At 36.6% G+C, this 10559-nt stretch overlaps 3 protein-coding genes across 4 annotated transcripts; all 3 read right to left on the reverse strand.

The window, feature by feature from the left end:
* Positions 1-477: 477 nt before the first annotated feature.
* On the reverse strand, positions 478-3630 carry LOC147569288 (metal tolerance protein A1-like). Of its 2 annotated transcripts, none has more exons than XM_086655767.1 (2): positions 3358-3630; positions 478-1840 (listed from the first exon to the last, which is right to left on the reverse strand). In XM_086655767.1, exon 2 carries the CDS (start codon positions 1838-1840, stop codon positions 659-661), a length of 1182 nt encoding a protein of 393 aa, XP_086511893.1. In that variant the 5' UTR covers positions 3358-3630; the 3' UTR covers positions 478-658. The 2 variants fall into 2 exon arrangements, with proteins under 2 accessions (XP_086511893.1, XP_086511894.1); XM_086655768.1 differs by having other exon boundaries at positions 3104-3630.
* A 1880-nt stretch (positions 3631-5510) lies between these two features.
* On the reverse strand, positions 5511-6539 carry LOC147569289 (uncharacterized). Its single transcript, XM_086662377.1, has one exon. It carries the CDS (start codon positions 6537-6539, stop codon positions 5511-5513), a length of 1029 nt encoding a protein of 342 aa, XP_086518503.1.
* Positions 6540-7472: 933 nt separating this feature from the next.
* On the reverse strand, positions 7473-10217 carry DMR6 (2-oxoglutarate (2OG) and Fe(II)-dependent oxygenase superfamily protein). Its single transcript, XM_086655760.1, has 4 exons — positions 9951-10217; positions 9428-9675; positions 8365-8689; positions 7473-7770 (listed from the first exon to the last, which is right to left on the reverse strand). The coding sequence occupies exons 1-4, from the start codon at positions 10146-10148 to the stop codon at positions 7531-7533; spliced, it is 1011 nt and encodes a 336-aa protein (XP_086511886.1). The 5' UTR covers positions 10149-10217; the 3' UTR covers positions 7473-7530.
* Between the last annotated feature and the right edge of the window lie 342 nt (positions 10218-10559).

Raw genomic sequence — 10559 nt, forward strand, 5'->3', positions numbered from 1 at the left:
GATTTTGCAAGTTGTTGCAAACCTCTTCCAAACAATTGCAAATTACAAAAATATGTAGAGAGCTGAAGACTATAAAAAACTGATTCCCCCTCCCCCACCCCCCACCCCCCCCCCCCCCCCCCCCCCCCCCCACACACACACACACACACAAAAGAAATAGAAAATTTCGATAAAATTTCCCTCAACTTCTCATCGGTTTCTATATTTTATATTTTTGACCAATAGACGGCTTGGTCTCATAACTAACAGTTCTATCACTAGATTGTTATGTTTTTGCCATAACGATTTTGCCTTTTTATCATTTTCTAATCTTTCATCATTTCAAACAATAAAAGCATAAACTGCAAATAGAAATGTCATCTAACATACCTATGACACAACCAATAGTAACAAGAGCCAAACAATCTATTGGGCAAAATATGGGACTAAATCATTCAGATGTTAAAGCTAGATGTGCATTAATGGTGGAATAAAAAATAAATAAATAAGCAATATTATAGATCAATCTCACAATAAAACTGTATTCAAATGTCACAAACATAAACATACTAAAACCAAGCACTAGTCCATCCATTCACTATTCCAAATCTTTCATCAAAACAAATACTTCCTTCAACCTTGGCACTTTACTTCTTCTTGCTCAATGATCTCCACTACTCTACCTCTCTACTTGAATTGTCACATGACTAATATTATAAACTCTTTTGATATGATCAACTACCTTGTCTAGCACCAAAGCCGTGTCCGCTTCCGGTGTTACCTTAACATGGCAAGCCAACAATACCTTCCCTACTGTGATAGCCCATATGTGAAGTTCATGAATGGCAACAACTTCCTCCATTTCACAAAGATCCTTCTCCAGCATTGTCGCGTCGATCTCTCTTGGTGTACTTTCCATAAGAACCTCCAATATGTTTCTAAGCATTCGTATTGTTGTTCCTAACACGATAACAGAGAAAGTCAAAGTGCAAATTAGATCGATAATTTTCAATTTGGGGTTGTACCAAATAATCGCCCCTCCAATCATAACCCCAATGCTTTGTATTGAATCTCCGAGTACATGAAGATAAGCTCCTTGTACATTTATGTTTTTTTGCTTTTTCTCTTTCTTCCCTTTTTTCGGTTCACTAGGTTCTTCCGAAGAATTCTTCAGTAGTGGTTCCTCATGTTCGTGATCGTGCTCATGGTCATCGCCATTATCATGTCCATGGTGATGATCATGAGTATCGTGGCTATGACCATGATCATGCCCATGACCACCATGATCATGACCATGTCCGCCATGTCCATGATCATGACCCAACAGAACAGCCATGATGATATTAACAAGCAACCCAAACGCTGAAACCACAAACATAAGAAACCCTTGAACTTCGCCTGAGTCATGGATGATTCGCGTAATTGCTTCGTAGACTAAAATGCCAGTTAAAAGCCATATCATCTGGATCGAAACCAATGCACCGAGGATTTCAATCCTGAAAAACCCGTAAGATTGTCGTGGAGTTGCTTCCCAGCTAGCTGCCCATAAGGAGAACAAGGAGATGGCAAAGGCTGCAACATCTGTGAGGAGATGAGCTGCATCAGTTAAGATTGCAAGACTATTGGCTTTAATACCACCCACAACTTCGACAGTCATGAAAATTACACAGAGGACAACAGAAATCCAAAGCTTCCTCATAGATGCCGCACGTTCTTTCGCATCCTTAGAACTAGTTCCGATATCAGAAAATCCACATGGTGCTCCACTACATATCTTGTTAGCTCCTACACTCGATTCTCCCCCCACCACATCTCTTTTTATTTCAATTATATGCCCTAGCTGGGGATTTTGTTCTTCCATCTGAAATATTACAATACGAAAACACAAGATGATAATGCAAAACTATAAATCTTAAGTACAAAAGCTATGATATAAGAAGCCTACTAAAGGACTTGTGTTTAAAGTTTAAACTAAGAATAAGCATGAGAATGGTCCCATATGTGTATTAGGACCAATGGTTACACACGTGTTTGGCTCATTGGATGAAACAAGTTAGATGACGCGTGCAAATAGTCCCACATGGAAAAGGAAAATCTCATGAACAATGAAATATTATATAGGGTCTCAAATATTAAGTTTGCAAACATGGCACGTGAGAATAGTCCCACATGGCGTGTGACTCGCGTGAGAGGTAGTAGCTTACAAATACTACTTTCTTCTAGATGTGAAGGGCAAGTGAGGAAAGTAAGTGTATCATTTATATGTAGCATTTAGTAGTGAATATCATTCGAATAATATACTAAGTAGGGCACACCCATTTCTCAATGACCACGAAGTATCAACTTATGCCATTTAGGTAGAAAAGAAAACAGAAACGCATATGACTGACACCAATGGAAAGTTTTACCACTTTTGTCATGGGATAGACCTTCCATACTCTACAGAAACCGATCTTGTAACACGTATAACAGCATAACAGAAATACCCAAAATGCTTCGCCACGTTTTAAATCTAAAGGCATTATGAAGTGAAATAGAAGTTTTCTTTTCAAGGGAACTTAGTCTCTCATTCCTTAGGACTACATCTCAAACTTAGGTTATAACATAACATATTGTCTTACATATTGATTGAACCTTTTGGGTGGGTTACTTTAGCGCATAGATAGACTGGGTTAGTGCCTAAATCTACGATAATATAGCGGGCATTGAGACCGGTGGTACATCACTTCATCGGAGGCTTAAGGAGATGCAGATCTCACGTCAACAGAGTCAACGAGACTATAGTAGAGGACTAAGGTCACAGACCAAATCAGCAGATACTATATCAAGCTTCAATATGCATGAGAGGTTTTCACATGATAGTAATCAATCAAGCAATAGAAAATTCAACATAATCATATCTTCATTAAGATTGTATTACTTACTATATCAAGCTATTGCATTATATAAGTATTAACTTCAAACAAAGATTTTGATTTCATATCAAGACATAGGCAGTTCAAGGAGTGCAGAAACCAAAACTATAGTTGATGGGTTTTTTTTATATCAATCAAATAGAACATAATATTATGCAAAACCCTAAGCACAAAAAAACATCAATCATAGCTCAACAACAAAGACTTACATCTATGCTAAAACTTCAATAAATTTGAACACCCCAAAGTCTGAATCTAAAGGGAGAAGAATGATAATTAGGGCTGAATATATATTTAGGGTCAAACAGAAATACCCATCCAAAATTTACAAAAAGGGGTATGGGTATTGCAGAATTCCAACTACCCAAGATAAAGAGTTGGGGGAAAAAGTGTTAATGGCATTTGGATAAAAAGCAAGAAAGTTGTAGATTCACAAAAAGGGAAAGAGCAGTTAATTGCCCACCTTTAGGAAGTTGATTCCAGCAATAGGGTAAAATCAAGAATCACCAAAAATTCAGCCTTTTTTTTCTAGATTTTTGTGGGAGATGGGGAAGGGCAATATAGGAGATATATACAAAGACAGAACATGTGAAAATAATCTGTGAAGGTCAGTTGGTGGAGTGCCACAGCTAGAGTCAGGGTCAGATATCTTAACAAAAAAAAAAAAGAGTCAGGGTCAGACCGTCAGAGTCCCGAAAGAAAGTATTATTGAGAGAGGACGACTTTGAAATTGTATGGGGGAGGAGGAAGGGTGGGTGTCTTGAGAAAAAAATGATAGTTTGTTCGACTGTCGTGTTGTTCTGCAAATCAACAATGAGGTAAACTGTCAGGACTCTTTTTATAAACCAACACTGCATAATATTAACCATCAGATCGAATAATCTTGATTTTCTTATACTTGACATTTGATAATTTCAAGACTGAAAAATGATATACAGAAATTTCTTTTTTTACTACGATATACGATAGTCACTACAAGGCATTGATACATAATTAAGATGTGATGAACACGATAACCGCTTAAGATAAACTAATAATTAATAGTTAGAGGGCCTAAAACCCAACAACATAGTGCCTATAGCCTGACAAATTTATTTTTACCATTTATACTTTAATAACTCAAATTCAATAACCATGTATTCCACTTCCTGTGGAAATTGAATCTGAGACCTCTAGAATTTTGGAGTTTATGTCAATACTATCAAACACTTGGGCAACCAAATGTTGACGATAAAATTATAAAATTACTATTGAACTGTGTGAGAGTGTACATATATAGACATTCTTAAAGTTTATACACATAGACTCAGTCTATACGGCAAATCATCTTGAACACTTTGGAATTTAGGTCAGAGGGGTTCGAGAAATAAAACCAATCTTTATAACAAATTACGTTTTTGAAATATACGGTAAAAGAGTTTTTGTAGAGCCATTGCAATATGAATCAATGGTTCTCCCTTCCAGAACTCAAGAAGTCATAATTTGAGTCTCTCGGAGCATATCTTGCGGGCGCGGTCAATCCCGTATGAGATACCCTAGTAAAACGAAAGAGAATAAATGATGAAAGGAGACTAAATCTCAATAATAATGTAGTTTACCTCAAATTTATATGTATAGTACTTTCCTTACTACCTATTACTTTTCCTAAGCACAGTTTTTTTTTTTTTGTTACAAAGTTCTCTATAGTTAGTTCAAAAAAAAAAAAAAAATCTCTACAGTTGTCCAGTGAGATTAGATCATATCCGAATCCAACTGCAATGTGTTAGATCTGCAAAGTCTCAGGGTAATATATGCGTCAAAAATCCAATCTTGCTATAACAAAAAGTTATAGTGCAATGAGGGTTGGGATTTCTTAGGTCATATTCTAATACCAACCAAAAAAATATTTTTCTAATACTAACCCAACATAATTGATTTGAGGTAATCTTTAGGTCATCTTTTATGCTATATTGCTATACATGTCTAAGACGTGAGCCCAACAATACACAAGGGACATTTGGACATTCTACCCTTTTAAAAGATTAACAAGATATTTATAGGTTTTAATGATTCTCTAAATTTGTTTAGTTATATCTTTTTACTATTTTTGAACTTAGGCGTGCAAAAATGTGAATTGACCCTATATTTATTGATAATTAGTCTTAACCTCAGTCACAAATAAATGTTAAATTCTATATTATTTGGTTGTTCTTAAATTCTATATTATGATTTTATTTTTTTAGTCAAATTGAATTTGTCCCTTCTCCCTATTATCAAAATCTTCAAATCATTTTTTATTTTCAAATCTTCTTTCAACTTCATAATCAGTTACAACTTGAAAAAGGCAGTTCATAAAAGCATTTATTTTGTCTATTTTTTTTTTAAACGGTACACTGACAGAGGGCTCAGACCCAATTAATTAAGAATAAAAGAGACTACTTAATTCTTAAATACAATTTTCCTTCTTTATCCTCACGAAGGATATCGTGTAACTCCTCGGTGAAACTCGTCTGGTGGAGTTCTTCATATGTGTGTCGTGTTCCAATTAGCTAACATATCTGCAACTCTATTCGACTCTCGGTATATGTGTTCGACTTCCAGTTCTTGTAATCCCGTAGTGAGGCGCAAAATTCTTCTCTAAATGTTCCAACAATGCCACGGTGGTTTAGGGCCATGTGTGGTAAAGAAAGACTTGACTGTCATCGAGTCAGTATTGAGTTGCACCCGACTTAAATGAAGGGCGTTAGCCAATTTAAGTCCTGCCTCAATGCCTTGGAGCTCATGGTATGTAATAGTTGAAGGAGTTGTTGTCCCTACTGCTGCACCTATAGTATTTCCTTGTTCATCGCGATTGATAGCACCATAACCGCCTCTGTCTATACGAAGTGAGCCATCAGTATTAATCATAACATAATTTAGTTTTGGAGCCTTCCATTTGCAGATAGTTATTCTCGGGTATTCAAAAGTAGCATTTATACCCAAATTTACTATAAATTGTTTGTTGTAGGGGTTGTCAACAACCTTAATTTGTGCACCTGCTACCTTCAGTCTCACCTCATTGAAGATTTTCCAAAACACACTCTCGGCTGCCAATGACTTAGCTTTAAACATCCTTCGATTCCTTTCACCCAATATATGATATAAGAAGGCGATGACTAATAATTTTTTCAAATTATTTGACGAGGACTCGCATTTAAAGAAATTAATGATCCACCCTATATACTCCTCCCAGCCCGAAAACACTCGAGCATGGCATCCAATCAATTGGGTAATCCTTACCCAAACTTCCCTTGCATAAGAACACTGTGTGAAAAGGTGACGCTCATCCTCCATCCCATTTTGGCATAAACAACACTTAGGGTCTATATCCAAACCCCAATTGAGGAGTTTTACCTTAGTTTTTAGCCTCTGTTGGATCACCAACCACCCTATAAACGAATGACGAGGTATCATATCCTTGAACCAAATAATAGATGCCCAACCTACCTTTTCCTTTGTTGGGCTCAGGAAATTGTAAGTGTCTTTCATAGAGTATACTCCATCCTTATTGCATTTCCATACTACGGTATCCACCTCTGAATTATCTATGAGTACCTCTTCAATTCGATTTGCAATGTCTCCCAACATAACTCTAAGATGAGCAAGGATACCCCAATTTCCATCCATAATACACGAGCTCACCTTGGAGTTTCTATGCAAGGTTGAATCATACATGAATAAAGTATTGAATCTGCTTGATAGACATCCTAACGGGTGTCATGGATCATCCCAAAATTTAGTGTCCTCGCCATTTCCAATGATATGGTGTACCATATTTTTTGCATCAATTCTTTCCATTAGTATACTCCTCCAACACCACGATGAATCACTTGGAGCCTTGATTTCCCAAAAATTTCTCCCTTTCACAAGATTCTTTTGCACCCATTCGACCCATAGAGTCTTTTTGCCTGAGATTATATCACATACATGCCTCATATTTGCTGCTTTATTCATGTGATAAACGCTTCTAATTGAGAGACCTCCTTCTTCGACAGGAAAACATATATTAGGCCATGCTACATTCGACTTTTTGGAAGAGAGATCAGTAGCCTGTCCAAAGGAATTTATTCAACGTACTTTCAATTTCTTTTTTCTAATTAGATATAGTGAATAAATTGATCATCTATTCCTTCTGTGCGGTTGTACACACGTACAACAAATTTTCGAGTTATTGGACATTAAGTTTACTGGTCTCTCTGTATTTACCATTCGACATTAATTTTGTGTACAAAATAAACAAATTGATACATGGCGAAGATGAAGAGGCTAAACAAAGTGTATCACGCGTCACAACTCGACAACTCGTAGTATAGCTGAAGTCACTTATCAACCTATGGGCTATGTCAACTTTGGTGTAAAAATACTCCCTGATGGACTTTATTCTTCATTGATATCCCACTAATCTCTTACAAATGTTGTTTTAATAGTTGAGTTTTTCTTTCTTTTTGCATAAATCAACAGACTAAGGGAGCCGCCTAGTAATTGATTCTTCCCTGTGTTGGGCCTTGCTAAGCTTTGCCTCTTTAGCACATATTTAATAACATTTTAATACTATAAGCTTTGTCCTGCCCTATAAAAGACTTAATCAATAGCTTTGTAATCAAATGAAAGATGGATGTCATTTAATATTCCTGAAAAGTTCCAAACAATGTTCCTCATCAAGGTTTCTACTCCAAAACTTTTTGTAGTATTCTTGGTATGTAAAATTCTTGTATACGGCAGGGGCACCTTTTTCCGCGGCTGGAGTGATAATGGCGTCGTTAGCCGGACAAAGGAAAGAAGCGACCGACATTCGTTCTCTGCCGACGTTCACTACTGCTCGGTGCCATACACTTTTGTACCTCCCATTGCTCAAGGCCTGCAATGTCATTTCATATTATTTCAATATATACATATAGTGAGTATCCCAACCGTGATTCTCTGCCCGACGCATGACAGAGATAGTGATTTTGAGTTGGATGACTACAAACTTAACATTGTATCAGAGATAAGCCGACACGTGATAGGCTTAAAAGTAATACATGTTCTACGTCACTCGAAAAGAAAACAAAAAAACACGTGCGAGGCTGAAAGCACAAACTTAACAACTTTCTATCTCTAAATCCTGACTCGACACATACACCGACCGAATCTCGACACATATACTTACTGAAACTCGACCGGAATATGTGTCGAGCTGAGCATCACAGTTGGTGCCCTTGGTTAGTTTAATAGGCCCACATCTGATAGGCTTAAAAGTGACACGTACTCTAGTCACTTGAAAAGAAAACAAAAAACACGTGCTAGGTTCAAAGCACAAACTTAACCACTTTCTCTCTCTAAATCCTGACTAGACGCATATCCCGACCGAATCTCGACCGGGATATGTGTTGAGCGCAGCATCACGGTTGGTGCCCCTTGGTTAGTTTAATAGTAATATTTGAAATTTGTCAGTAAACAAATGGGAAGATACCTGTAATTGATCACCAATATTGATGACAAAGGAGTTAGGATGAGGATTTACAGCAATCCATTGACCATCTTTAAGCACTTGAAGGCCTGCAACTAGTTGATCTTGAAGAAGGATGGTGAGGGCATTTGGGTCAGTATGAGCAGGAAGACCATAAGTAAGGTCTGGTTGAGGGCATGGTGGGTAATAATTTATTGCCATATGTTGTCCTTGATCTCCCAACATCTTCTCTATATAATCTCTCTCTAACCCTAAACTCTCTGATATAACTTCAAGTAATCTGAATCCAAGTTGTCTAACTTCTTTACAATATGTGCTCACCACATCCCTACATAAGTATGCAAATTTCATAATTATCATAATCTTAAATTGAAGTGTCAATAGGAAAGGGAAGAAAACTAGTCACATTGATGGTTGTATTCTAAAATGGTGTTTGGTATGCATGAGTGAGTAACCCCACATTGGTTGGGGGAAGGGAATGATGGCCACTTTATATCCTTACATCTTGAACTGCCTAATGGAGATACAATACCACTTGGGTCAAGGAAGGTCTAAGACCACCACATCCACAAATCGTATCAAGGGTCAAATTTATCGAAGTTGTTTAGGTCTGCATTGTGAAAAAAAAATAGTCTTCCACATTCAATGTAAGAAGAGAAAGATCGTAGGAGTATTTCTCTTGGTTGTGGAACAGAATGGTCACAATTCATAACTGTACGAGAAAACCTCATCTCTTGAACTAACGTTTCAGGTAAACGGTCTACACTTCAGCCCAAACTAGGGGGTTGGCTTTAAAAAATGTTACAATAATTACCCCCTTCATAAAGTAGTGGCCTTAAAATTTAAAAAAGAAGGTTGTGTTACCAGCTAGGTTGAAGCCCAGCCTACTTAGGAAAAATGTTCTCTTGAGGCACTCTAAACTAGGGGCACCATTTAATTGTTGCAGATACCAGGAAGCTTCTTCTCTTACAAAAAAAAAAAAAAAAAAATAGAAAATTTAGCAGAATTGCAAATCTAACAGAATAATGAGAGAGAGAGAGAGAGAGAGAGAGAGAGAGTATTTTACTTGAATGATGGAGGAACAGAAGGCCAATCATGAGCAAACTTGTCAAGTGGATAACAATGAAGTCTAAGGTAATCTCTCCAATTATGAACAGTTTCCTTGTTAACATTGAAACTTGTTGATAATCTCATTGTCTTTGATGGATCATCCGAGTAAAACTTCATCTTTTCTTCCATTGGTAGATGGAAAAACTCCTTTCCTATCTCTAACATTCTCTCCATTATTTCCACCGATATTCCATGATTCTTTACCTACCAGTAATCACATACACCAACCCACGTATAAACATTAATTCATTTTAATTTACGGGAGTGTTGTATGCACAAAAGATTTTGACTTAATTTATAACATTCTGACTCTCAGTACTTTGAATTGACATCCTTCTTACTAGTATCACCTCAATTAGTAACTCTTAAGTCTTACCGGACGTTCTAAGGCTGGTTCTATAATTCAAAGTATGTGCAAATTAATTTTTTTTAAGTTGGACATGCTATATTGTGAAATATATAGTAAAATACATACTAACCTGGAAGAACCCAAAATCGTGACAAGCGTCACGAATTTGTTGGACAACTTCTTCTCTATTATTGCAACCTAAGTCGATAATCGGAATATTTTCACAAGTTATTACTTGTGAAAGTTTGGGTCTCTCTGATTCTTCCCTAATATAACTTTTGGGTATAGTTGAGTACTGAGTTCCTGTAGAAATGAGCTTTGATTCCATGTTTTGTAGGATAAAAAGAACGTTGATCAAGAAGCTAGTAGAACTTTTGTTTTTACGATGGAGAAGAATAACAATAGTAGTAAAAGGTATGGTGTGGGTGAAGTTTTAAATAAAGGATTGAGGGTTGACTCAAGAGTTGACTCAAGAAAGCAAGTCTTTCTTGGCATTTAACGTAACATACTAGAGATATCTTGGCATTTAAGAGCATCTCCGATGCAAAATTAAAAAAAATCAAATTGTTCTGTGTGTCAAGGTTAAATTGAGTTTCAGATGTCAATATTGAGATCATCAATTCAAAAGACATCACATAATGCAACACTCTAAAACCTAAAAAGTATGGGTTATTTCCCTAATAGCCCCTAACTTTGTGACCAACTTCCTGCCTAGCCCCGAACTTTATCAAAAATTTCA

Source organism: Eschscholzia californica, unplaced genomic scaffold, assembly GCF_041429995.1.
Source record: "Eschscholzia californica isolate CP2 unplaced genomic scaffold, dmEscCali1.0.p SCAF_1, whole genome shotgun sequence".
Classification (NCBI taxonomy): Eukaryota; Viridiplantae; Streptophyta; class Magnoliopsida; order Ranunculales; family Papaveraceae; genus Eschscholzia; species Eschscholzia californica.